Source organism: Nyctereutes procyonoides, unplaced genomic scaffold (genome assembly GCF_905146905.1).
Source record: "Nyctereutes procyonoides isolate TBG_1078 unplaced genomic scaffold, NYPRO_anot_genome, whole genome shotgun sequence".
In the NCBI taxonomy this organism is placed as follows: Eukaryota; Metazoa; Chordata; class Mammalia; order Carnivora; family Canidae; genus Nyctereutes; species Nyctereutes procyonoides.
This window is the reverse complement of record NW_026575140.1, coordinates 56867622-56895341: the sequence shown is the minus strand read 5'-3', so window position 1 is coordinate 56895341 and position 27720 is coordinate 56867622. Positions and strand designations below refer to the sequence as shown.

At 49.0% G+C, this 27720-nt stretch overlaps 2 protein-coding genes and 1 long non-coding RNA gene across 5 annotated transcripts; 1 reads left to right on the top strand and 2 right to left on the bottom strand.

The window, feature by feature from the left end:
- Positions 1-20: 20 nt before the first annotated feature.
- On the bottom strand, positions 21-1630 carry NAA38 (N-alpha-acetyltransferase 38, NatC auxiliary subunit). 2 transcript variants are annotated; one of them, XM_055304848.1, is made up of 3 exons: positions 1521-1630; positions 285-468; positions 21-177 (listed from the first exon to the last, which is right to left on the bottom strand). In XM_055304848.1, exons 1-3 carry the CDS (start codon positions 1608-1610, stop codon positions 65-67), a joined length of 387 nt encoding a protein of 128 aa, XP_055160823.1. In that variant the 5' UTR covers positions 1611-1630; the 3' UTR covers positions 21-64. The 2 variants fall into 2 exon arrangements, with proteins under 2 accessions (XP_055160823.1, XP_055160824.1); XM_055304849.1 differs by lacking the exon at positions 1521-1630 and adding an exon at positions 660-870.
- LOC129496671 (cytochrome b5 domain-containing protein 1) lies at positions 1042-12061 on the top strand. 2 transcript variants are annotated; one of them, XM_055304845.1, is made up of 4 exons: positions 1042-1566; positions 1666-1742; positions 1859-2077; positions 2660-5410. In XM_055304845.1, the coding sequence occupies exons 1-4, from the start codon at positions 1386-1388 to the stop codon at positions 2888-2890; spliced, it is 708 nt and encodes a 235-aa protein (XP_055160820.1). In that variant the 5' UTR covers positions 1042-1385; the 3' UTR covers positions 2891-5410. The 2 variants fall into 2 exon arrangements, with proteins under 2 accessions (XP_055160820.1, XP_055160821.1); XM_055304846.1 differs by lacking the exon at positions 2660-5410 and adding an exon at positions 11385-12061 and having other exon boundaries at positions 1379-1566.
- On the bottom strand, positions 8260-27720 carry LOC129496675 (uncharacterized). Its single transcript, XR_008661827.1, has 3 exons — positions 27627-27720; positions 11470-11545; positions 8260-8483 (listed from the first exon to the last, which is right to left on the bottom strand). It is a non-coding gene; the product is annotated as an uncharacterized LOC129496675 (long non-coding RNA).

Here is a 27720-nt window from a genome sequence, read left to right as displayed (position 1 = left end):
CCACACTCGGACACCAGGCACTTCGTTACAGGTTTAATGGTGTGCAAAGCACGCGCGATCGTGGTCAGAGATAAGGAGGCCCCGCCAGGCTCTCCCTCTGCACTTCAATAGAGACGATGTGGTGGCCGGGTACCATGGCCAGGCCCAGGACGCGGGGCTCCCCCGCGGAGAAGGAATCTGCAAAGAAGAGGTCAGAGCATTAGGGAGGCGGGCCAGAGCCGGTCCCGCCCCAGGACACCGGGGGACTCCGCCGCAGTCCCGGGAGGATGTCCTCGGGCACTGACCCGACGGCTTGAGGAACTCCTGCGCCGAGCCCAGGATGACATTGCAGTCGCGGTCGGTGCACAGGAAGCAGCCGACCAGGGTCCGTCCGTCTGTCATGCGAATGCGCATAGTCTTGTTGAGCAGCGCCTCCAGCTGCTGCCGGGCACGCGCGGCCGGCGAGTCCTCGCGCTCCCCGTCTGAGTCCTGCGCGGGGCGGGACACGCGCTGAGACGGCGCAGCCCCGGCGGCAGCCCTCCCGCGGAACCACAGCTCCCGACAGCCCGCGGGGCGCTCACACGGAGCCCGGGGGCTGCCGGGAGCTGCAGTTCCCCCTCCGTCCCCCCCATCTTGCTCCCCGGCTGGCCCTCGATCCCAGAACCCGAGCCCGCGCTAACCCCGGCGCTGGAGCTGCTTTGACGCCGGCTGCAACAGCCATTCTCTTCTCGTAGCAGCATGGCTGGTCCAGCTCCGGCCATTTGCCCCGGGGCCGGCTCCGGGCCCTTCAACTTCCTAAGAACCTTTTGGGTCCGGTGGTCCGAGATCTCGCGAGTGCTCCCGACCTCTTTTCTTTCGCGAGATCACCTCCCCTCCTCCTCCTGTCTCCTGGGCAACTGCAGAGATCTCGCGAGTTTCTCCTACTGCTCCGGCACTGTGGCTCACTGCGGCCTACGGCGCCGGATGCCTTAAGATATCGCGAGAAGTTTTCCCTCTTTAGTTTCATGCAAATCCTTCAGAAATCCTGGCATGTAGCGAGACGATCTTTTCTCGTCATCGCTTTGCACCCCATCGTCCCTTGCTTTTCTGCCTCGCGACACAGTCTGTCCTAAATATCCCCTCCAGCCCAGATCACTCTGAACACGGAGCTTTCGCTTCCCCCCGCCCCCAAACCTCTGCAGGACGCAACTCAGTTTCTTGAAAGCTAGATTCAGACTACGTTTCCAGTGAGCACGGACGGGCCCTCGTCCCGAGTGTTTGATCTCCGTGGACGGTGGCCGGGAAGGGACAATGGTTTCCATGTCAGCGGAGCAACGCGCTCGCTAGGAGGAAAGATGCCACGCAGGGAGTGAATGAGTGAGTGAGTGAGGGCGTGCTGAGGGGCGACGAAGCAACCAGAGAAGCTGATGGCCGACAGTGCAAGAGCCATGCAGCGCCGGGGCCTCGTGGACGGACCGGACTTTGAGTTTTTCCAGCGTCGCTATTTTACGCCGGCCGAGGTGGCCGAACACAACCTGCCGGAAGACCTGTGGGTGTCTTACCTGGGATCCGTGTACGACCTGACGCCGTTGGCTCAGGAGCACAAGGGTGAGGGCCGCGCTCTGGACCAGGGGCAGGGCGTGGGCGTGCATGGGAGCGGGGGCGGGCTTGGGCAGCCAGCCCTGACGGCGGCTGCTCCTTCCCCAGGGGACCTGCTGCTAAAACCCATCATAGAAGTTGCGGGCCAGGACATCAGTCACTGGTTTGACCCGAAGACCAGAGACGTGAGCCCTGCCGGACCGTGGGTTGAGGGTGGGGTGGGGGGAGAAGCGGGGGTGGCGGGAGCCGGAGGTGCTGACTGCCCTTCCCCCTGCAACCCCCTCCCCAACCCTCTTTAAAGATCCGCAAGCACGTAGATCCGCTGACCGGAACGCTGAGATACCGCACCCCCCGGGGCCGCTTTCTGCACGTCCCGCCTCAGCTGCCCCGTTCCGACTGGGCCAACGATTTCGGGAAGCCCTGGTGGCAGGGGACGCGCTACGAGGTGGGGCGGCTGTCGGCCAAGACACGGAGCATCCGCATCATTAACACGCTCACGTCGCAGGAGCACACGCTGGAGGTGAGAACGGGCGCCTGCGGGCAGGTTGGAGGGAACGGGATCCCAGCAAGTCTGCCAGGAGATCTTCGGGCCTTTGGGTCTCCCGTAGCCAATGGGAGCAGGATCCCTTCCCTCCCATCTTTAGGGGCGACCGAGGAGTGCGGACCACCTGGAGAGCGGTCTCCAGGGTTGGGACCCTAGTAGTGGCCGGATCACAGGGTACCAAGACTCCTTCATGCACCTTAGCCACGGTGGTGGCTTGGAAGCACTTCCAGGCAGTTGCAGCCGGACTCTCTTATTAATAAACTCTGTTGAAGGGATGAGGGGAGGGGGCACTGACTCTGACCCTTTAGGGCCATCTGTTTGTTAAAAGTGGCTGCCCTAGAGACAGGTGACACTTTGGGGTCATTCACTGCGTGCTGGAGCCCCAGCTTCATTTGGGGACCAGAGGAAGTACCTAGAAATGCTATCCGCCAAAGAGAGGCTCTCTCTTCTCAGCACTGTCATCTTTTGGGTTCCTGGCTTCAGCGTGGGACATGCACACGATGCATGCACATGTCCCATCCGAAATCCTGGGGAATGGGGTGCTTTCATGTTCTGCAGGTGGGGGCCCTGGAATCAATGTGGGAAATCCTCCACCGGTATCTCCCTTATAATGCACATGCTGCCAGCTATACATGGAAATACGAAGGGAAGAAACTGAACATGGATTATACCCTGGAAGAGAATGGGATCCGGGATGAGGATGAAGAATTTGATTACCTCAATATGGACGGAACACTCTACACACCTGCCATACTGCTCTACTTCAATGATGACCTCACGGAGCTATAGGGGACGAGACAACTGCTTATGTGGACTCAAAACATGTTTTGAGTTTGCTATTTCTGTGCCCCTGCAGGAAGAGAGCTGGGAGTGGGGGGTGGCGGGCAGTGCTGGCTGAGACCTCCATTCCATGCTGGGAACTGGCCGGTGGCTCTTGCGTCCTTCTGAAGCGTGCACATCTTGTTTCCTAGGCCCACTGTGATTTGCTTAGAGAGAGTTAGGGAGAATGTTACCTAATTCTCAGGAGTGAAACGAGAAGTATCTTGGAGGAGGGAGACAGCCAGCCAGAGCTTAAGAAGAACTTTTAGACAGAGAAGTCCTACCCAGGGATGAGGGATGGAAGGAGTTTTGTGACAGTGCGGCAGGAAGATGGGATTTACACAGACAGGAACTGGAGATGTCTATTGCTGGCCTTACAAAACTGGCTGACTCGCCTCCTGAAGAGTGCTTGATAGTTGAAACCCCAAAGGGAAGAAAGAAAGTGAACGGTTAGTAGGTAATTAAGGCCACATGCCTCATACACCCTTTTTATTTTATTTTTTTAAATTTATTTATGATAGGCACACACAGAGAGAGAGAGGCAGAGACATAGGCAGAGGGAGAAGCAGGCTCCATGCACCGGCAGCCCGACGTGGGACTTGATCCCGGGTCTCCAGGATCGCACCCTGGGCCAAAGGCAGGCGCCAAACCGCTGCGCCACCCAGGGATCCCTCATACACCCTTTTTAATACGACTACTCTAAGATGGGCACCATCCCCACGATTTTATACATGAGTCTTTTGAAGCTTAGATTTTTTTTTTTCCCTATTGGGGGTTAGAAGCAATGGGTGACCCTGGCAGCGTCGCCTCTAGCAAGTAAGAGGGGAGCTACCTAAACTCAACAATATTTAGTAGCACAGAAGCACACAAGTTAGCGGCCAGGATGCAAACTCGAATCCAAATCCAAAGTTCACGTTCTTTCAGTGCAGAGAGGACCTTGCTGTCCTCGTCTCATTGCACAACAGGACCCTGCCAGCCTGTTGTGTTCGCAGTTTCTTCTGCCCTTAGTGTCTCGGGAAGGGAGTTAGCAGAGCTCTGTGGTGGCAGGGAAGGGGCAGGGAGGAGGCTGGGAGGGCCACCAGCTGAGCAACGGCTAGCCAGGCTGCCCCCAGTAGCCCACAGCTAAATCTTCTGGCTTTTCTGAGGCAAAGAGGTGGATGGATACGGACTCCATGGAAGACGAGAATAGGGAAAGGGCCTTTGGATAGGGGATCAAAATGGAGGCAGATGGTAGCACATATTCACGATGGGCCTGTGCCCCTTAGGGAAGGTGAGGAAAACAGGGTCCACTTGCAAGACAGCGACTCCTCAGGGGGCTCGACAGGGGTGATGTAAAGAGAGAAGCTCACTGGGTCAGAAAACTGGTGATCAAAAGACAACCGTGTGGGAGGCAGCGGCCAGATTTGTCCCCTTGAACCTTGGGAAGGGGGATGAGAATGACAGGTGAATTTCCCGACGGGAGCCACAGAGGCTCAGGGCCAGGCTCATAGGCCTGGGCATTTTCATAGGGGCTGGCCGAGGGGCTACCCGGAGGTGGAGGCAGGTACCTGCCTCAGCACTTTCCAAACACACTGAGACCCAGGGCTGCCCCTCGTCCCGTCCTCCAAGAGGCCGTGAGTGATGAAGCTTTTTTTCTTTCTTTCTTTTTTTTTTTTGATGAAGCTTTCTGATGTGTAGTCAACCCTGTGGTGGATTCATGTGCCTCTTGTTGGCTCAGTTGCACCGACACGACTCGAGAACCCAAGCAATGCTGCTGCTCTGGCGCCAGCCTCCAGGGTCAGCCCAAACCTGCTCCCCTCCCCCTCCCCAAGAGTCTCCCGCTTCAGTGCCTCCTGCTCCTTGCACCCTGGTCACCCTCCAAGTAGATCCTAGCCCCTAAATGCCCCAGGGGTCCACCCTCTTCCTCCCAGCCACTGTCCCCTCTTGTCCAGACTGCTGTACTGATGTCCTAACCAGCCCCCAACTCCTGCCCCCACATGCAGCAGGACAGGTGAGCTCTGAGAACCAAACCCGGGCATCTGCCTCTGCTCCTTCAGATTCCTCAGTGGCTTCCAGGTGCTTTGGCAATAAAGCCCTGTCAGTCCGAAGACACTGCGTGAACCAGCCTGGGCCTGCCTCGCATTACTCTGTTCTGTTCCATGTCCCTGCCGCCCATGGAATGTCCTCCTGCCTCAGGACCCCCACACACTGTTCCCTCTGCCCCCACACTCTTCCTCCCATCGACCCCCTAGCTGACCCTGCAGGTTTCTTCCTCTGGCAAGCTTTTCTGCTATCTTGGTGTAGAAAGCAAGACTTTCCATGAGATGGCTCTTAGCATCGCTCTTATTTCAGAGCACTTCTTACAATGGAAATTTTAAGATCCTAGATGTGGTTGGCTGGTCAGCTGCTAGACTGGAAGCTCACGAGGGCAAAGGCCGGGTCCACCTTGTTCATGGTCATCTTCCCAGTGTTGGGCGCATGGTAGCTGCTCAATAAACTTTGATAGAATGACCTCAAATGTTGAGTGAATCCATGTGTCCCTAATAATGAGTGGGTGGGGCCTTGTGTCCTGGAGGCAAGGTGAGGCCAAGCAGTAGGAGGTCTGGCTCCCGCTGGCTCCCCTCAGAACCAAGACCTAACGCTAGAGGCTTCCTCTCCCCAGATTTGGAGGGGGGCATCCATCTGCCATTCCCCCATACTGCCACCAGGTGGCTGTAATCGCCTACAGAGTTGGCATGGCGGGGGAGGAGGGAGAACCTGCCCAAATTCTAAAGAGGTTACAATCAAAGGTGGTTCCTCCAGAGGTACAGGTGGAGGGAAGGATCAGAAAATATAAGGAAGGAATGCCTGGCAGGCTCCGTGGTTGAGCGTCTGCCTTCAGCTGAGAGCGTGACCTCGGGGTCCTGGGACTGAGTCCTGTATCGGGCTCCTGGCAGGGAGCCTGCTTCTCACTCTGCCTGTGTCTCTGCCTCTCTGTGTGTCTCTCATGAATAAGTACAATCTTTTTAAAAAGGAAAAACCACATGCCTGCTATTTTATCAGTATTGGGTTAAATTCTGTTCTACATTTTGTCCACAAGCTCGTGCCAGGAAAGGAGTGCAGTTTGAGAGAAAATCCATGGGGTAGCACAAGTAGGGGCTCTGATTACAGGCAAGCGTGGGGGCTGTGGGAGGCCTACAGACCACGTGCTTCAAAGATAATAGACTACATTCCTTTAGGAATAGTTAGGGACTCGTGTGCAGTGTAAGGCTTTTCACGAGGCACTCCGTCGTTCTCTCCCAATCTAAGGCTGGGTACTTGCATGAGTAAGTAGAAAATGCCTGGGCCAAAAATCTAGAGAGTAAATAACACATGAGTGTAGGCTCCAAGTCCTCTGGTGGTGACCTCTTTCGTTTTGGAGGGATGTGGGGTGATAGCTGGGATATTGTGACTACAAAGGACTCAACTGTCAAATACTTCCCACGACCGGGGTCCCTACAAGCACGTATCACTGAAGATAATAAAGACATGTACGTCTTTGCAGGGAGCCGCCCACTCAGTGGGCTAAAACACACACACATGAACAGGGAAATGAAAACAGTATGTGATAAAGGACCAGATTATGGTATAGAGACTCTTCCACCTTAATGGCAAATCACAAGTGGATTCTTAAGCTGGATCTGCAGAACTGCAGAGGTGGTGTCTAAATATTCTGTGTGTGTGTTGGCACCTGTGTGCAAGCTCAGATATGTATTATTTTGGAGAAAGGAGCTATATTTCCCATTAGTATCAAAATGGCCCAATCCTCTGCCCTGAAAATAGTACACACACACACACCCCACACACATGGGTAATTTAAAGACCCCCCAAAGTAAAATCGCCAAGGTGATAATGTAATGTAGTTCTGTCTCAATGCTCTATCTCAACTGTTACACCTGTGTTCCCACAGCAGCACTTCCTAAAGCTGCGACCCTTGGGGCTAAGTTTATGTCTTGTCTGAAGCATTTTACTACTGTCCCAAATTCCAATCTGGATGTACCCTAGAGCTGAATGAGGGGATCTCTCATTTAGGCTTGACTCTAACACCCAGCCACTGATGGCAGGGTAATGCGCCCAGCCCGTGCAGCTGAGTTCAGGTAAACCGCACAGATATTGTTGATCTTTGGGACTTTACGATATTGGAACAACAGCCACTTTGTGAGGGATCAGCAAGAGCCCATGGAGGTTTACTTGTAAAGAAAGCAAAGTTTGAAACCCGAATGATCTCGAAAACCAAAGATGAGGCATTCAAAATACAAACAGGTAGGCCACCTGAGTCCTGGATAGTCCAGGCATGTGGCAAACACTTAAAATAAAAAACCAAAAAAACAACCAAAAAGCTGGCGAACGAGTATGTCAAGTGAGGCCACTGAAATGGGGCTGGGGTAAAGAAGAGTGGGATGAAGAACCAGACAGTGGAGAGACCACCAGAATTGGGTTTCTCTCTTCCTGCCTCTTGGGAGCCTAAGTTTAGCGGGAACTTGGGCATTCGGCTTCCAGCATTCCACTCGCTCATCTCTGTATCCACAATGGCCATAGGACGCCTGGCAAAGTGTGGCAAAAACTACATACTTGTATTTATTACGCAGGAAATAACGGGACACATAATCCCTAGTATTTGAAATGTCTGCACTCAGGAACCAAGTGGATGTGGATGATGTGAAGCCCCTAGCTGCTTGCCCAATCGCACTATGAGGAGAGAGCCAAAGAGATGCCCTTGATCACATCCGTGCTGGGGAACACTGCCAGCTGTCCTCCAGAGCAGGAAAGGAGGTGAAATGTTCCCCAACCCTCATCAGAAGGCCCTGCTGTGTGGACCTTACTCCACCCCAGCTGGTCATTGAGAATGACCCTGGCTGCAAAGATTGGAAGGCTGAGTGCTGGGGCCTGACTCTTCTAATAAAGACTGAATTATCCCAAATAATAAGAGAATTTGTGGTGCAGTCATTCCACTGGGTAGGTCACGGTATCTGGCTGCTCTTACTTCTGTCCTCGTGTTTGTTACCTTTCTGGCCACTCTGCTGCTAGCCTGTGGGGTGGGCAGGAAGGAGGGAAAGGGGAGACAGGGAGGCTAAGGCCTCGATGGAAGCACCTGTCCTTGGCAGATCTTGGAGCGTGTCTCACTGGTGCGATGCACGTGACACCAGGACCCTTGGCTGCGAGGAATCTGGGATGGTGTATTTTCTTTCTTTCTTTCTTTCTTTCTTTCTTTCTTTCTTTCTTTCTTTCTTTCTTTCTTTCTTTCTCTTTCTTTCTTTCTAGATTTATTTATTTATTTATTTATTTATTTATTTATTTATTTATTTATTTATGATAGAGAGAGAGAGAAGCAGAGACACAGGAGGAGGGAGAAGCAGGTTCCATGCCAGGAGCCCGACATGGGACTCAATCCCGGGACTCCAGGATCGCGCCCTGGGCCAAAGGCAGGCGCTAAACTGCTGAGGCACCCAGGGATCCCCAATGGTGTATTTTCTACTGACGCCCACAACTAAAGCAGGGTCAGGATGGATACTGGGTGGGGACCAGCGATGTCTTCCGTGAGTCATGAGCAATGCTGTTTGTCCACCTGTGAGCGACAAAACATTACTAGGTGCTGTGTCCTGTTGCAGATACTGGGGATGCATAAGCGAGGGTCAGGTGTGGGTCCCCGACTCCCAGGGACATAGCATTCTGGTGGGATAAACAGTAAATGCACAGGCAGGGTTACTTCACATAGAGTACTAAGAGCGATACACTGTATATGCGTGTGCTCACACATACACACACATGCTCACATCTGCTACAAGTACTATAAAAACAAAGCAGCAGAGCCGCCTGAAAGAGTGATGGTCAAATGATCCGAGGCCTGCCTGGGCCAGTGACACAGGCCAGGCCCGAGTGACCTGGAGAGCTGCATTCACCGGCCCCAACCAATCATTCACCTGCCATCACAACAGGCTTAAGAGCTGTTTTTATTGACACTGCAAAGCAAGGACGCGGAAGCAGAGAGAGATGAAGTAACTCGCCAAAGGTCACAGGACTACCTAGTTAGTAGCCAAGATGGGCTTCGAACCAAGCCGGTTGCGGGCCACCCACTTAACCACGGAGTGGCGCCACCTCCCTGCGTGCCACACACGGGTGCCGCCCCAGTGGCCTGCTTATCTCAGCCAGCCCAGGACTCCAGAGGAGACTTCAGACAACCACCACCCTTCATTCTGCGGGTGGACGTGATGCGGGCAGGGGGCAGGGGGCACTGTGTGTTTCCACCCCCAGAGCCGCAGGATCTGCTTGCAAGGCGGCTCACCTGCACAGCAGCGAGGTGCTGGGGACCATGGGGACCCCTTGACCTGCACCCCTCTGCAGGGCAGTGTGGGCTCCCTCCCAGCCTGGTGGCTGGAGTCCTCTGTAATTACCAGGGAGCTTCCTACCCAAAGGGAGGGAACCAGGCTGGGCTTCTCAGATGGAAAAGGGTCAAAGTTATGTTGTAGCAAACATATGCTGCTGTGAGATGTGATTCCTGAGACACCCCCAACCCCCAGGCTCCCTTCTGTCTCATGGCTTCCTCTGCATGGAACATTCCACCCCCCACTCATTGCTTAGCCAGCTCTTCCCCTTGAAAGCTGTGCTCCAGTGTCACCTCCTCAGGGAAGTCTTCCCAGATCCCTTTGCTGAGGTCAAATATTCCTTCACCGCCTCTCAGGCTGCCCTGCAATGAATTTATTGACTATAATTCACAGTTTAATGTCTGCCTTCCTTGCTTCTTAGATTCGAAGCTCTAGGAGGGCAGACAGCATGTCTCTGTGTCTCTGATCAGTCACAAATACCCAAGACTAAGTACAAGGTGCCTGAGGAACACGTGACTCCCAGCTGGGTGATCAGGGAAGGCCGCAGGGAGAAGTATCACCTCCAGCTGAGACCCAGAGGGCCAGGACAGGGATCAGAGGTGGGGCCAGGGGGAGGATAACCGGAGCCTGGTGGGCCAATGGCCTCCTGCAAAGAATAAACAGCACAAACAGTGCAAAGTTTAGGGGTAAGAGCAGAGAGCTCAGTGCTTGGAGAGAAGGCAAAGCTAAGAAACAGAGGCTAGGGGCTGGGGAGGGGAAGTGAGGAGGGGTGTGGAGGTCAGACCAGGTGGAGTGAGACTTTCTCAACCTGGCTTTTGTCTGTTGAGATATAATTCATACACTGTAACATTCACCCTTTCAAAGCATACAATTCAGGGTTAATGGTTTTATAGGGAGAAGGGTGCGATGGTGCAATCGGATTTGCATTTTAAAAAGGTGATTTGCCTCAGAGAGGAGAGAGGAAGGGAGGAAGTGGAGCCATCCTGGAGAGGACTGGAGTGGCCAGGCTGGTACTAAATCAGGGGCAGTGGAGGGCAGAGGAGGACAGACGTGAGGACAGAATCGCACAGCTACATGATTCCTGGGAGCAGGTCTGGGGCAGCAGGAGGAGACAAAGGGACACCCCACAGGGCAAGAGGGTGAAGAGTCCACTGGCAGAGCATGGGACCTGATCTGGGAAGCAGGTGATGTGCTGTGAGTTGGCTGGGATGTGACCTGGGCCACACTAACACTGAACACCAATGTCCCGCTCTTATGGCTCCATGGGACAGGATCCTGAAGAGAGAAGAGGGCTCAGGGCTGGAGATAGGGGTGTGAGACTCATCAGCTGAGCAGCTGTCGCCAGGTGCCAGGCTTGGGGAAGAGCCCCTGGAGGAGGGAGAGAAGCCAGGGTGGTGAGACCATGGTGTGCCATGGATGCCAGAGAGAGTCTGAGAGGAGGGGGTGCTACACGGTGTGCAGCAGGTGTGCAGAGTTCCATCAAGACCCAGACGAGGAAACCACACCTGCAGGAGGCTTTGGAACCACTCACAGAATACTTCGCTTTCCTCAGATTCCCTTTCTATAGATGTAAACATCTATAGACCTATGAACACCTATGAACAATAGGAGGTAGGTTCCACAAAAGGCATCAAGCAGGACACGATCTCTCTACGTAGAAGCTCCCTACAGTGTTGTTGAGAAATTAAATGAGATGGAGTATGGGAGAACCGCCAGCAGTACGAAGGGCACTTTGAACGGGCACCCTAAAATTTTAGATTTCTTTTCCCTTCCTTGGGCCAGCCACAATTTAGTAATTCATGCTTCTTGTGGGATTTCCTGAGATTCAGCGTTATTCAACATCCAGGTAACACTTGTCATGATTAGAAAACCAGTAGATCGGGGCGCCTAGGGGGGCTCAGTGGTTGAGGGTCTGCCTTCAGCTCAGGTCCTGATCCCAGGGTCCTGGGATCGAGTCTCGCATCAGGCTCCCCGCAGGGAGCCTGCTTCTCCCTCTGTGTCTCTGCCTCTCTCTCTCTGGGTCTCCCATAAATAAATAAAATCTTAAAACAAAAACAACCAGTGGGCATACCTGTGACTAACAATTGTGTTTGTGCCTCCATTAGAATGGGGTCCAAAAACCTGGTTTGTTTCCTATTTTCCAGGGTTGGGCTTATAGAGAGGAAGCTGGCGAGAGTCTGGAAACAGGGCCAACTGTTGGGAGCAAGAGAAGCTGCAAGCAGTCCTCACCTCCTTCAGAGTTACATGCTGTCCGAACTTCAGGTCGCCGAATCCTCTCACCTTCAATCCCCTTAAGTGAATCTCTCTGCAGTGAGAAATGGCCAATGGTGAATGTGATTGGTTAGGGTCGGAGTGGCCAGCATGGAGGTTAGCTCCCTAATCCTCTCCCTGAGACATAGGCCTGTTTCACGGGTGGGAAGGCTGAGACCAGAGGGAGAAGCCACTCATCCAATGTCACTTTGTAGGTGGAAGAGTTTGGATTGCAGGTGCTCCCTGACCCCGAAGCTCAAACTCCAACACAAGGACTGGGTAAACTTCATTACTTGGCTCTGGACTACATGCTAGGAGTTACGTGGTTTTGGAAGATAGGATCTTTTTTTAAAAAAAGTTGATTTTAATTTACTGATTATATCTAATTTAGTCTAAAATTAAAATGACTTCTGGTGTGCCCAGGTGGCTCAGTGGGTTAAGTGTCCAAATCTTGATTTCAGCTTAGGTCATGATCTCAGGGGTTGTGGGATTGAGTTCTGCATCAGGTTCCACACTCAGCAGGAGTCAGCTTAAGGATCCTCTCTCCCCCTCTGTCCCTCTCCCTGCATGCTCTCTCTCTCTCTCAAAAATAAATAAATGCATCTTAAAAAAAATAAAAACAAAATGACTCTTGTCCAGAGAGCTAAATGGTGAAAAGGCTCAAGGGCAGGCCAAGACACAAGATGCAACAAGCTTGGGGTTGGCATTTAGTGTGACAAATCTATCATCTGGAAGACAAATCTATAATCTGAAAGACAGTTAATCAGCCAGGAAAGGTGTCAGGGCAATTCTGCTCAAATGCTGGGCTTGACATTAGATGGCATTTCTAGCTGGCCCGCCAATGGTATTAAGACACCGTTAAAAGGCAATGTCAGAATGGAAGAAAGGGTTGGCTTCAGCCATTTGATTTCCATGACAGTGGTTCATTGGTGCAGGCCTAGGAGAAAGACTGAGGACTGGGCGGGGGTGGGGGGTGGAGGGTGGGGGGCGGGGGGGGGTGCTTAGAGCTTCCTCCTCAACAAAGAGCCAGGGAATGAATTTAGTTAGAAGCCAGCAATAGAAGCGTAAGCAGATGTGAGATCACAGAAGCCAAGCAAAGACTATTTCAAGGATGGGGTGGCAAGTTGAGGACTCAGAAATAGCCTCTGTACTGGCAACCGGGTAGCTGTTGGTAGTCTGATGGCAGCAGCTTCAGAGGAGCTGGCATGTGTAGGCAGGTGGATGGTGAGTGCAGGCAGCGAGGCTGTGAATGGGCACAGGGAGGTATGGCGGCGGCAGCTGGAGGGAGGTGGGGGTCCAGAGGACTTCTTTTAAAGATAGGGGGATGTGGCTGAGAAGGAGCAGGTGAAATGGGAGGTGAGGGAGCACTTATGGATCCCAAGAAGGCGGCCCGGCTGGGGACCAGGGCCGGGGCCGCCAGACCAGCTTCTGACAGGACCATCAGGAGGGAGGACAAAATATGCAGGCTTTTGTGCCTCAGTGCCACTGTCTCAAGGGAGCCCTCACCTGGTGATCCGGCCCCTGGAAGGGGAGAAGGCTTCCTACTGGGGTAGTAGGGTGGAGGCGGCCTGAGGAAGGCAAGGACAGTTTGGAAAAGTCACCTTAGAGAACTGAAAGGAGGTGGGCTAGGGGAAAGGATTTCTGGGCAGGGCCTCGGGGGTTGCTTGGGCAGCTGGGCGTAAGAGGCAGCAGAAGCAGCCACAGTTAGCAATGTGTGGGGGACAACTGGAACAGGACACCGGCCAGACAGTGGCTGAATTGACCGCGGGCTCTAAGCTGGACAGGGATCATGGCCGGTTAAGGCACTTGATTGTCTTACAGACCCAAGAACAGCAGAGAAATCACAGCCGGAGAGACAAATTTGCAGGCAGAACAGGGGGCTCGAAATCTAGAATTTCAGAAGAGGTAAGTGCAGAGGTGGGACCAGCATGGAATGGAGAGAAAGGTCTCTGGTTAGGGAGCCGAGGGCAGAAACCTGGCAAACCAGGTGCCACCCTTCAGTGAATGAGGAGCAGGACCAGGGGGGAGCACGGGCGGCCAGGAAGATGAGTGCCGGGGTGCCCAGCCAGGCTGCAGGACCTTCGGGTGGGGCTTGTCACTTAGGATGGGAGACCTGGAATCAACCCTGGAGATGAAGAAACAGATTCCTTTACATGTGTGGTCTCCAGACTTACTGGCCACTTTACTGTAAACTAGTTTTTGGAGACTACCCAACTTGGTGACCAAATGCTCGATACTATCCCCTCTTCTCTATTTCTGTGTCTTTTAATTTTTAAATTTTATTTACTTGTTTTTTAAAGATTTTATTTATTTATTCATGAGGCACACAGAGAGGCAGAGACATAGGCAGAGGGAAAAGCAGGCTCCTTATGGGGAGCCCGATGTGGGACTCGATATCAGGACCCCGGAATCACGGCCTGAGCCAAAGGCAGAGGTTCAACCACTGAGCCACACAGATGCCCCCCTTTTTTCTTTTAATTTTTTTAAAGCTTAGTTTCAATTTTCACTGTAGAGCATACAGAAAATTCCAGGTAGGCAAGCATAATCAGTCTTATTCCTATCACTCAGCAGAAACCAGTATTAACATCTTAACCACTTCCTCCCTAGTATTTTCCTACATGGTTGCGATTATACTACATAAATGATTTTATATTGCCTTATGCAATTCACAGTAGATCATAAGCTGTTAAAAAAAAAAAAGGAGCCATGTTGGCAGTAAGAACAGTGCTTGTTTCTAGAAGAGGCCTCTACTTGGAAGACATTGGAAAGACATTGGAAACTTCTGGGATGCCGTAAATATATTTTATGTCTTTACCTGGATGGTGTTTACACAAGAGTATACATTGGTAGAAACTCAAGATGTACACCTGAAAAAAAACCGACCAAGCAAACAAAAAACAAAACAAAATCAGATCATGTGCATTTGCTCAAGTCATTTTGTCAATGTGGAAAAAGGTGAACAGTCAGTGAATTTAGGACAGTGTATAGGTATCAATAGGTCAGGGAACAGCAGGTGTTGGTGAGAGTCTGGAGAAAGGGGACTGTTGGTGGGAATGCAAACTGTCACAGCCACTCTTGGAGAACAGTGTGGAGGGTTCTCAAGAAGTTAAAAGTAGAGCTACCCTATGACCCAGCAATTGCATTACTGGGTATTTACCCAAAGGATAAAAAAATACAAATTCAAAGGGACACATGTAGCCTGATGCTTATAGCAGCATTATGGGAAATAGCCAAATTATGGAAGCAGAGGGGGTGTCCATCCATTGATGAATAGATAAAGACACGGTGTGCGTGTGTGTGTGTGTACTCGGAATATTACTCAGTCATGACAAAGAATGAAATATTGCCATTGGCAATGACATGGATGGAGCTAGAATGCTAAGTGAAATAAGTCAGCCAGAGACAGACACATACCTCATGATCTCACTTGTAGGTGGAATTAAAGAAACAGAACACAGGAGCATTGGAGAAGGAAGGTCAAAATAAAACAGGACAAAATCAGAGAGGGAGTCAAACTATAAAAGACTCAATCATGGGAAACAAAATGAGAGTCGCTGGAGGGGAGGGGGACCTGGGGATGGAGTCACTGGGTGAGGGGCATGAAGGAGAGCACATGATGTAACGACCACTGGGGGTTCTATGCAACTGATAATCACTGACTTCTACCTCTGGAACCAATGATACACTGTATGTTAAGTAAATTGAATTCAAATTTTAAAAACGGTTAAACAAAGAAACAAATGAGCAAAGGGGAAAAAGAGACAGAGGCGAACCAAGAAACAGACTCTTCACTGCAGAGAACACGCTGACAGTCACCAAAGGGAAGGGATGGGTTATGTATGTGATGGGGAGTAAGGAGCACACTTGTGATGAGCACTGGGTGATGTACGAAGTGTTCAATCACTACATTGTACACTTGAAACATAATATTAGAATGTAAATAACAACTTAAAAAAACGAGTATATAGTGTCTACAGTGCTCTTTCCACTTTTCTGTAGGTTTGCAATTTCTCAAAATTGAGAAGTTACAGGTGGGAAGGGACCTAATCCCAAAGAAAAAGCAAGGAAACAATAACATAAAATTCAGGATACTGGGTGGGTAGAGGTGGGGGGGATGTGGAATGTGGGAAGATAAGACAGGGTCTTACATTTATTAAACCAGGTAATGGATTCGCATGTTCATTGTAATATTCTTTGTGGCTGATATATGTTATGTGGATTCTTTTGAGCCTATGGAATAGTTCTCATTAGTAGGTAAGAATTTTAAATTAAAAAGCTCCATAAATAACATGTTAATGGTTTCTCCTAATCTTTCACTGCTGACTTCTTCACCAAAACTACCTTTAAGGGTGACCAACTGCTGGGGTTGCTGGCTGGCTTGGTCAGTAGAGAATGGGACTCTTGAACTGTGGGTTCAAGCCCCATGCTGCGTGTAGAGATTACTCTAAAAAAAAAAATGAAAATCTAGGGCACCCGGGTGGCTTACTTAGTTGGTCGAGCATCTGACTCTTGGTTTTGGCTCAGGTCATGATCCCAGAGTCGTGGGATCAAGCCTTGCCTCGGGCTGTGTACAGGGGGGAGTCTGCTTGAGATTCTCTTTCTCCCTCTCCCTCTGCCCCTCCCCATTGCTCACACTTGCTAAAAATAAATAAAATATTTTAAAAAAATTAAAGTCTTAGAAAAAAGGTGATAAGCTGCCAAGAACAATACTTTTCACAGTTTGCACTTAAAAAAGAAAGTTGAGATATAATTTATATCCCATAAAATTTATGATTTCAAGGTGTCCAGGTCAGGAGCTTTTAATATAAGGTTTACAAGATTGTACAGTTACCTCCACTATCTAATTCCAGAGCATTTTCATCACTGCAAAAAGCAGTCTACCCATTAGTACTCATTCCCTATGCTCTACTCCCCTCAGACTCTGGGCAACCACTACTCTGATTTCTACCTCTATGAATTGATCCATTCTGGACATATCATACAAGTGGAATCATATGACATGTGGCCTTTTGTGTCTAGTTTTTTGCATTTAGTGTGATGTTACATGCTGCAGTGTTTATTGCTACTTCATTCCCTTTTCTGGCGGGATAATATTCTGGACATATTTTGCTTCTCCATTCATCGGTTGATGGACATCTGGGTTGTTTCTGCTGTGGGGTTATCATGAATAATGCCCCTATGAAGATGCAAGTAAAAGTTTTTGCGTGGACACGTTTCAATTCTCCTGGGTACACACCTAAGATTGAAATCGCTGGGTCATACAATAACTCTGTATTTCACATTTTGAGGAACAGTCAGTTGGCGCTCTTCTTGCCCTCCACTAGGCATCCGGCAATACTGATCATGCCTGCCTGCTTCCAGAAGCTGTCTCCTTGTCCCACCACAGTAACACTATCTGGTGTACCTACCATTTTAGCAACTTCTGTTTTCCCTTTGGGTTCTCTTCTCCATTCCCCATTTTTCAAAGTTCCTCTGAACTTCTGGCCTCTACTCTTCACTTGATATACTAACAGTTCTTACCCTTTAAAGAGGTACCAACATCTACTAGAACTTTCTATCACAACCTCACCACCCTAGCTAGATGGGTCAACACACTACTTGCTAAGTACTTTCTTGATCAAAATAGACTTCTTCCTCCCTCTTTTCTGCTATACATCTTAGTGATGTTTAGGGACCTACTTCAGATACGACTATACATGAGAGGTCTTCAGTGATTCTCCCTCTCCCCACCAAGGTCTCTCTTCCCTGATTTCTCGATTTTACGGCCCATAGCAATAATCACTACCACATATTGCTAGTTAATTTTTTGGTGTGTTTTATATCTAATCTCAAGTGTCTCTCCTCCCTCCGCCTAGGTAATCCTTTGGTCACTAAAAAATTTCCAGGCTGCTTTAAAAGATGCACAGTGAAAAAATGTTTTTCTTCTCAGTGGTAACCACTACATTTTCTTGTATAATCTCCTAGAAATATTTTATGGATATTTACACATTTTTTTCTCTCATCAACAGTATCATATTATATATACGCTCTTCTGTACCTTTCCTTTCTTCCTTTCATACTCTCATTTGAATTTAAACTAGAACCCCATTGTTGTTTTCAAAAGTTGTGTACAAACTTACATTACAGCCGCAGATTATACTTTGCTGAAGTATTTTCCTCCTCAAAGAATTAGAGATTAGTGAAGAATGATTTCTTTAGAGAAATTGTACTACTTGTTGTCCCTTTTGGCTTCATTTGCTAACGTGATCATAGGCTACTTAAATTTCTTTTTTTAGGATTTTTTTATTTATTTGAGAAAGAGAGTGAGCAAGTGGGGGGAGAAAGGGTAGGAGTAGAGAGACAGGCAAGGCAGACTCTAGACTGAGCATGGAGCCTGATGCAGGGCTGGATCTCAAAATCCTGAGTTTAAGACCTGAGCCAAAACCAAGAATCAGCTGCTCGACCGACTGAGTCACCCAAGTGCCCTTGTTTATACATATGATTAATATTTTCTCATTGTAAAAATTCAGAATTATAAATAGAGCTAAATACCCCCTTGACTATTCTTCCCCAAAAGTAAGCATGATTATCAATTTGGTATGTATTATGCCCAGAATTTTTTTTAATTTTTAATTTATTTATTTATGATAGTCACAGAGAGAGAGAGAGGCAGAGACACAGGCAGAGGGAGAAGCAGGCTCCATGCACCGGGAGCTCGACGTGGGATTCGATCCCGGATCTCCAGTATCGCGCCCTGGGCCAAAGGCAGGCGCCAAACCGCTGTGCCACCCAGGGATCCCCTATGCCCAGAATTTTTAAAGGCATTTAATAAATATATAAAACACTTATATGTAACATATATAATTTATATAGAGAACATATATAATTTATATGTAATTATAAATTACATATGTCTGTAGAAACATAAAGCATTGTTTTTAGTTTCTTTGAACATTAAATGATATTATAATGTATTTACTGTTCTGCAACTTGCTTTTTGTCTTTTGGTAATACAGTAATGAATCTTATCACGTAGATGTAACTCACTTTCTCAATTGCTGGGTAGTTGATTTAGCTATTCCTTACTGCTGGAGATTTGGGTGTTTCTAATTTTTTGCTATTACAAATAATGCTGTAATGAATATCTTTGTACGTATCATCTTATGCACACACAAGTATGATGACTGCTTCTCAGGGTAGATGATAAGAAGTGGAATTCTGCGTCAGAAAACATGTATATTGGGCAGCCCCGTTGGATCAGCAGTTTAGCGCCGCCTTCAGCCCAGGGCGTGATCCTGGAGACCGGGGATCAAGTCCCATGTCAGGCTCCCTGCATAGAGCCTGCTTCTCCCTCTGCCTGTGTCTCTGCCTCTTTGCCTCTCTGTCTCTCTCTCTGTGTCTCTCATGAATAAATAAAATCTTAAAAAAAAAAAAGAAAAAGAAAAAGAAAACATGTATGTTTAGGGGCGCCTGGGTAGCTCAGCTGGTTAGGCATCTGTCTTTGGCTCAGGGTCCTGCGATGGAGCCCTGCTTCGGGCTCCCTGATCAGTGGGGAGTCAGCTTCCCCCTCTGCACCTCCCCCCTGCTTGTGCTCTCTCTCTCAAATAAATAAATAAATAAATAAATAAATAAATAAATAAAATCTAAAACAAACAAAAAAGAAAAGTTTTTTTTTTTTTTATGATAGTCAGAGAGAGAGGCAGAGACACAGGCAGAGGGAGAAGCAGGCTCCATGCACCGGGAGCCTGACGTGGGATTCGATCCCGGGTCTCCAGGATCGCGCCCTGGGCCAAAGGCAGGCGCCAAACCACTGCGCCACCCAGGGATCCCAAAAAAAGAAAAGTTTAAAGTTTAAAGTAAGTTTAAAGGTGTACTTGAGGGGCACCTGACTGGTGCAGTTGGTAGTCAGGGTCGTGAGTTCCAGCCCAACATTGGGCAGACACATTACTTCAAAAAGAAAAAAGTTTAAAAGTGTACTAGATACAATTAAATGGACTATTGCCAGTCCTACAATATAGTTGTTACAGATAAGTTATACCTGGGGCCATCAATTTCACATTAGTCCCTTTAAAACCCGAGGATATCCCATTGACTTAGGCATTGTCTTGTCTCGTATATAGTACAAAGAATGCCAGACTAGAAATTGGAAGATAGAGGCTCAAATCCTGCTTCTGTTCGTAACAACCAACTTGATCTCAGGTAATCCTTTCAACTTGAGGGTCTGTTTCTGGATCTACAAAATTAGATGAAACGTGGTTTCCTAAAATATGGCCTCTACCACCATTGATAGCATGCATGATGCTTTTATTTTTCTTGATTTTTATTTTAATAATTACTAGTATATTATTTTTTAATAATTACTTGTAGTTTACAGTTTCCTGGGTGGCTCAGTGGTTGAGCATCTGCTTTCAGCTCAGGGCATGATCCTGGGGTCCTGGGATTGAGTCCCACATTGGGCTCCCTGCAGGAAGCCTGCTTCTCCCTCTGCCGGTGTCTCTGGCTCTCTCTATGTCTCTCATGAATAAAGAAATAAAATCTTAAAAAAAAAAAAGTTACTTGTACTTTAAAATAAATTAGGAACAGGGCACCTGGGTGGCTCAGTCAGTTAAGTGTCTGATTCATGATTTTGGCTCAGGTCGTGATATTAGGGTTATGACACTGAACCCCAAGATAAGCCGGGACTCTTAGCAGGGACTCTCTTTCTCTCTCCTCTGCCTCTGCCCCTCCCCCCGCTTGCACTCTAAATAAATAAACAAATAGATAAATAAATAAACAAACTTAAAAAAAAACAAATTAGGAAGTAATTCCCCTATCGAATCAAGGATTTATATGTATAGGTATTATTTCTCCATACCATGAAATTTACTTTTTCAAGGACATTTGTTTGGGGTGCCTGGCTGGCTCAGTCAGTGGAGTATGCAATTTTTGATCTCAGGGTTGTGGGTTTGAGGCCCACATTCAGGGCAGAGATTACTAAAAAATAATAATAATAAACTTTATTTATTTTAAAGGTTTATTTACTTATTTATTCATGAGAGACACACACACAGAGAGAGAGAGAGAGAGTTAGAGACACAGGCAGAGAGAGATGCAGACTCCCTGCAGGGAGCCCAATATAGGACTTGATCCCAGGACCCCGGGATCATGCCCTAAGCTGAAGGCAGACGCTCAACTGCTGAGCCACCCAGGTGTCCCTAATAATAAACTTTAAAACAAAAATTTAAAGGACATTTGTTTAACTTAAAGCAAACTGACTTAAAGAAAAATAGCATGCGTACAACAGCACAAGGTGGTATGCAAATATGGCAAATCATGAATACAGTATAAGAAGAACTGAAGTTTCTTTCTTTGTTCATGGAACCAAGAAGAGGTTAGATTAAAGCTATAGATCTCAGACTTTTGTTTTCTGGGTTTTCTTTAAAGATTGTATTTATTTATTCATGAGAGACACAGAGAGAGAGGCAGAGACCTAGTGAGAGAAGCATGCTCCCTGAGGGGAGCCCAATGTGGGACTCAATCCCAGGACTCGGGATCACAACCTGAGCCAAAGGTAGATGCTCAACCACTGAGGCACCCTGATCCCACACCTTTGGACTTTGATAGCCAGCAAAACATAACAACAAAAAGGTATTGACCAATATGGAGTTGCTTTTTGTCTTAAGTACATTAAGAACAACAAAATCCAAACCTATATACCTATCACCATTATTTAGTGAAATGATCCTTACAATGTTGCATAATTATAAAAGAAGTGCATGTTGAAAAATTTTCAGGGATCCCTGGGTGATGCAGCGGTTTAGCGCCTGCCTTTGGCCCAGGGCGCGATCCTGGAGACCTGGGATCGAATCCCACATCAGGCTCCCGGTGCATGGAGCCTGCTTCTCCCTCTGGCTATGTCTCTGCCTTCTCTGCCTCTCTCTCTCTCTCTCTGTGTGTGTGACTATCATAAATAAATAAAAAAAATTAAAAAAAGAAAAATTTTCAAATGTATGGAAGTATAAAAAGTCACTTTCTAAAAAAAAAAAAGTCACTTTCTTTCTCTTCCTTCATAAAATCTATTATGGACCTCCTTCCACACAGATCTACCTCATTTTTAGAAAGGTCATTTTTATTTATTTTTTTAATTAATTAATTTATTCATGAGCGACAGAGAGAGAGGGAGAGATACAGGCAGAGGGAGAAGCAGGCTCCACGCAGGGAGCCTGACATGGGACTCGATCCCGGGTCTCCAGGATCACACCCTGAGCTGCAGGCAGTGCTAAACCGCTGCACCCCCGGGGCTGCCCAGAAAGGTCATTTTTAAACAAATATATTATTAATATATGAGCATGCATATATATGAGCATGCATATGAGCATATATATGCATGCTTTTTACATACATAGTATATTCTGTATTTACTCCACATAAAAAATCTATATAAGAAATAGGTCATTTGGGGAACCTGGGTAGCTTAGTTGATTAAGCGTCTGCCTTTGGCTCAGGTTATGATCTCGGGGTTCTGAGATCGAGCCCCATATCAGGCTCCTCGCTTAGCAGGGAAACTACTTCTCCTTCTGCCTCTGCCCCTCCCCCTGCTTGTGCTCTCTCTGTCAAATAAAATAAGATCTTAAAAAAAAAAAGTCATCCTAGAACAAAGGACAGACCCTCCCAGGGAGGGATGGTGGCAAGCTTATTTAGCCACTTGGAAACCACTGGTCTAAATGCCTTTCTAAAATGAATAAGTGAATAAGTTATAAGTGAATAAGTCTAGAGTACCCTCAGTATTTACATGACTTGCATGATTACCATTAAATTATAGATTTCAGAAGACAACCAGGAATCTCTTTTAACATTTCCTTGAGTAGATATATCATAGGCCGCAGAGCGATTTTTTCAGTCTTCTGACCTGCCTGGTGCCACGACGATACGTCTGTGCTCTACCGATTGTTGTCACCGGTTCCCTACATCAGAGTTTTAACCCGGGCCCACAGATTTCTGGGTGTTCCTAACACCGTGAAAACATACATGGTATTTTGCACATACCAGTTGATCCCTGAACAACATGAGGGCTAGGGATGCTGACCCTCTGTGTGGTGGAAAATCCGTGCACAACTTTTGACTTTTTTTTCCTAAAGATTTTATTTATTCATGAGAGACACAGAGAGAGAGGAAGAGACATAGGCAGAGGGAGAAGCAGGCTTCCTGCAGGAAGCCCGAGGTGGCACTCGATCCTGGGTCTCCAGGATCACACCCTGGGCTGAAGGCGGTGCTAAACTGCCGAGCCAGGCTGCCCCGACTTTTTTGACTTCTCATAAGGTAACCGCTAATAGCCTACTATAGACCAGAAGCCTTTTGAACACCACAAACAGTTGATTACTCATATTTTATTCGTACTACATACTGTATTCTTAAAATAAAGCTGTGAGAAGATAAAATATTACTATGGGGGGGGGTGCCAGGGTGGCTCAGTGGGTTGAGCAAATGACTATTTTAGCTCAGATCATGACCTCAGGGTCATGGGATCGAGCCCTACATCAGGCTCTGTGCTCAGCATGGAGTCTGCTTGTCCCTCTCCCTCTGCTCTTCCCCCTGCCCCTACTTGTGCTCTCTCTTAACTATTTTTAAAAAATGATATTAAGGAAGTCATAAAAAAACACGTTTATAGGGCAGCCTGGGTGGCTCAGTGGTTCAGCGCCGACTTCAGCTCAGGGCGTGGCGTGATCCTGGGGTCCCGGGATCAAGTCCCACTTCAGGCTCCCCGCATGGACCCTCCCCACATGGACCCTGCTTCTCCCTCTGCCTCTCTCTCTCTGTGTCTCTCATGAGTAAATAAATACAATCTTAAAAAAAAAAAATGTTTACAGTACCGTATCCATATTGTAAGGTTTTTTTTTTTTTTTTAAAGATTGTATTTATTCATGAGACACAGAAAGAGAGAGGTAGAGACATAGGCAGAGGGAGAAGTAGGCTCCCTCTGGGGAGCCGGATGCAGGACTCAATCCCAGGACCCTGGGATCACAACCTGAGCCAAAGGCAGACCCTCAACCACTGAGCCACCCAGACGTCCTCGATACTCTAAGTTTATGTCATCTGTTTACAAGATGAATCATCTGTCAGTACCTATGTCTATACTGTCTGAAAGAATATAGACACTTGGTAGATGTTATATACCGTGGATGTGCATTACTAATCCTGGATGTCAAAAATGAAAACATAGCATGTGGTCTCTGATTTTTTTTGTGCTTAAGTCTGAACTTTAAAAAATAAATTTATGTGATATTTTAGGTAGCAAATGAAAAACTGGTATCTACATGTATTTTATGCATTTGTGAAATAATCTTTTTCTTACTTTTGTCAATGTTTCTAGGCTATGCAGTGAATCTGCAAGTTTTCTCAAATTATCACACATCTCCAAAATATTTTCCAATATATTTATTGAAAAAAATCCACATAAAGTGGACCCACGCAGTTCAAACCTGTGTTGTTCGAGAGTCAACTGTATACTGTTTTTCTGGCGGAAGGGCTTGTAGCTTTCCATGAACCAAAAAGGATTAGCAACTCTTGTTTTGGATAAGTAAGTTTCTTGCTTTTGCTTTAAAGAAGGAATCTTGTGGCTTAGGAGTCCCTCACAATTTTCTTCTAGTTCTTTCTTGGGGGCAGGGGGTGTCTAATTTCTGGTTTGCATTAGACAGGCTGTGTGCCTAAGTTCCTTTTTCTCACCTTAATGGTCCTCTCATTAAAACCAAAAACCATTCTGCTCTAACCATGAGGCGGATGGCATTTTAATTTTGTATTTCAGTTTTAGTTTCTGAAGTAGAGAGAGAGAGAAAAAGGCAGGGGGCAGTGCCCACGTTGACACTGACAGGTACGGGGACAAGCAACAGAGACAGGGAGATATGCGGGCACAGATAAAAAGCCTAAGGACAGACAGACACAGGGAGGCCGGTAAGAGTGCAAGGAGAGACCAGGGAGGACAAGCAGGCCTCGGGAGAGAGAGAGAAGGCAGGTCAGTCGGGAGGGGAAAGAACAAGGAGAGAGAGAAGACAAAGTGTCTAATGCCGCACGGGGCTCGGTGACTGATAAAGTGCCATCACATACATTACCACAGGCAGACAGGGAGAATCCGGCAGATAGATGGGGTGATGGAGGGATGTAGGCCAATCAGACAGAAGAGGGGGAAGGTGGCCAATCAGAGGGACGCTGGAATGCAGCCCCAGACAGACAGTTGAGGGAAGGACAGAACCAAGAAAAGAGAAGTGAGAGAGAGCGGGCGGGAAAGAGGACAGAGGCCCAGAAGCCTGGAGGCCCCGAGGCAGAGGCTGACACCATGCGATTCAGGAACACGGGCAAAGGGCAGTGCGCTCTGTGCCAAACTTTCCTTGTCGTCCTTCTGGAGAGACCTGGACAGAGGGCATGTCTTTGTTTCCCCCCCAGGACTGAGCGTCACCATCCCCGAGGTGGCAGGGCAGAGGAACCCACAGGAAGGAGGAGAGGGGGAGAAAAGTGAGAGGAGGAAACAGTTGTTCAGACCAGGAGGAAGACGCACTCCAGGGATCTAGAGTCCTAGGCCTGTCGAGACTGCACCCGGATGGGTGTGCACGCAGATGTGCTGGGAAGGCCGCACGGGCCTGCATGGACTCTGTACACACGGGCTACCTGTACCTTAGTAACCGTGCCCGTTTATATGTGGTCCTTTTCAGTTCTCCCTGGGCCTTCACATCTGTGTCGGTTAATACGCAGCTCGCTGGAGATGAGGGGACCAGCAGAGCTGTGCTGTCTCCAGGTAGCTCATTACTCAGAGGAGGACCCGGGAGGGAGCTGGCCTTCTCAGGCATCCTCAGGTACTGGCAGCAAAAGCACACAACTAGCAGCCCGTCAATCAAAGAGACAGGTGCCACCGAGTCGACTCAAAAAGACAAGGAGCAAGAAATGGCAAGTCCAGGGAAGTGGGAAAGCATATTGATAAGAGTGACAGAAAAGGAAGTGTCCAGCACAACAGGGAGAAAAGTAGGAAGGGGTGCGGCCAACAGCAAGTAGACTCAGATATGCCTGGCCTCTCCTCTGGAACATCCAAGAAGCATCAGGCAGTGACTGCCTCCGGGGGAGGAACAGGGGACCTAGGGGAGAGATGCAGGAGGGAGGCTTACTCCCCACAGGACACCGTTAGCACTTCACGTATCTTGTGCTGTGTATGTACTGCCTATCTGAACCCCGAGGGACAAGGAAAGAAGAAGAAAAAGATGAGAGAGCAGGTGGAGAAGTGACCAGCCAGAGCCAGCCAGGCAGACAGCGGCAAAAAGGCGGGAAAGAGCAGGCGCTGCAAAGAAGGTAGTAGGGAGGCCGGGGTGGGCTGCTTGTCTAAGGGAAGAGGGAAAAGACACGAAGATGGTGCAGCCAGAAGGCCCAGAGACTCAGGGGCACGGGGGCAGCCAGCCTTGGGGCAGAGAGGCCACCCGTATGGATGGGGGTGCAGCTTTGAGGAAGCCAAGGAACCAAAAGCTGCCAGGAAGTCAGACTGGAAGGATGCAAGGACTGGACGGTGGGGCAGGTGGCCGGGAGGCCGGACGTCCAGGGAGGTGAGTGTAACCCACCCACCCCACGGGCACACATGTGAGTGGTGGGCCATGCAGAAGGGCAAGAGAGGAGGCCCACCAAGATGGGGAAGCATGGCAGGCCCTGGAAGGTAGACAAACCAAGAGACGGGGGCTAAAAAAGTGACAGAGACAGGCAGGCGGGGAGACAGATGGCTGGAGAGAGAGTGGTGGGCAAACAGCCAGAGAAGCAGACAGACAACCGAGAAAGAGGCTGCCAGCCAGTCAGGGAGGAGCAGACAGGCAGTCAGGCAAACACCATAACAGGAGCAAGCAGGTAGGGAGGCAGGCAGGAACAAGGACCCGACAAGGGAAATGGAGAGGTCGGCGGAAAGGAAAGAGGCCAGGTGAGGGCAGGCCAGGAGGGCAGAGGGGGCCCTGGACCAGAGGGGGAAGGGAGCAAATGAGTAGATCCACATGCAAAGCACACTTGACAACATGACAAATGTTTGGACAGGCAGGCACACCTGCAGCTCCTGGCACACGTGGCGAGTGGGCCTGGGTGCTTGGTACCCAGGCAGGGGGTGCAGGGAGACAGGGCAGCTGCGGTGCACACCATGTGTAGGCTGGCCCATATCCACGTGGGGACACTTCTCCCAGACAGACAGATACACACACACACACACACACACACACACACACACACACAGAAGGGCCAGAGAGAGGAGGGAGCCGGTCACACACACACACACACACACACACTCACACACGAGGATGACACACATGGAGTCAGAGGCCGGAAAGAGAGAAGTAAACACAAACAAGACAGAGGTGGAAAGTCACTTGGAGGTGACAGAGCCTGAGTCCAGAGAATCGAAGGGATAGGAGCCCATGTGTGTGTGTGGGGGGCGTAAAGGGGGAATAAAATTACACGTACCGAGAAGCCCACGCACAGAAAGAGGAGGATACCCAGATGGCCTCGTACAAAGAGACTGGGCAAGGGAACAGACTGGAACAGAAGAGGGACAGGAGGTAGACTGAGCACACAGGAAGGACACAGGAGCCGAGACGGGAGACGTCCAAAGGCCAGGTTAAGAAAAAGATGGACATCCACGCTCAACGAAGTGCATCAGTGTGCATGTGTGTAGGGGGGTGGCGTGTCAATAAAGAACATTCCAGCCTCCTAAGCAAACATTGGCATGGTATCCCCTGTCATTAATGCTTTCTGGTTGCTTCCTACCTACCCCTCAGGCCTGAGATGCTCTGGAGGACTGCGGGGCTGCCAGGCGGGGCAGGGGGTTGGCAGCTACACTCCAGGGGGAGAGAAATAACCCAGGACAGAAAAGATGCCCTGGGGCAAGGACAGGCAAAGAGATGAAAAGAATGAAAGGAAGGTGGAGTTAGGAAAGGTGAGGACCAAAAAAAAAAAAGGTAGATCTGAGCTTTTCGCCTTCCCTCCTTTGCTAGCACTGCTCCAGAGGCAAGTTTTAGAGGACTTCACTGATGGAATCTCTGGACGGGAGAGCTACTTTTGGACTCCTCTCCAATCTTCCATCAGATTCCCGGCACCACTTCTAACATAAACACCGGGGTACAATGAGAAATCCCGGGCAAGCCCAGTGGAAATGCCAGGAGGACCCCTACCTCTGTCTTCTCCTCAGTCCCAGATACTTTTGTGTCTCACCGTGCCTCAGTTTCTTCCACTTTACCACTGTCGGAAGACCACGGAGACAGGGGA

What these genes read in the sequence shown, in the direction of transcription:
- LOC129496671 (XM_055304845.1), top strand. Translation starts at nt 1,386, where the DNA reads ATGGCCGACAGTGCAAGAGCCATGCAGCGCCGGGGCCTCGTGGACGGA. An exon ending in TTGACCCGAAGACCAGAGAC is followed by an intron (nt 1,743 to 1,858) that starts GTGAGCCCTGCC and finishes CCCTCTTTAAAG; the next exon opens with ATCCGCAAGCACGTAGATCC. An exon ending in CGCAGGAGCACACGCTGGAG is followed by an intron (nt 2,078 to 2,659) that starts GTGAGAACGGGC and finishes CATGTTCTGCAG; the next exon opens with GTGGGGGCCCTGGAATCAAT.
- NAA38 (XM_055304848.1), bottom strand. Translation starts at nt 1,610, where the DNA reads ATGCACGCCCACGCCCTGCCCCTGGTCCAGAGCGCGGCCCTCACCCTT. An exon ending in AGGTCGTACACGGATCCCAG is followed by an intron (nt 469 to 1,520) that starts GTAAGACACCCA and finishes CGCCCCGCGCAG; the next exon opens with GACTCAGACGGGGAGCGCGA. An exon ending in GGAGTTCCTCAAGCCGTCGG is followed by an intron (nt 178 to 284) that starts GTCAGTGCCCGA and finishes TCTTCTTTGCAG; the next exon opens with ATTCCTTCTCCGCGGGGGAG.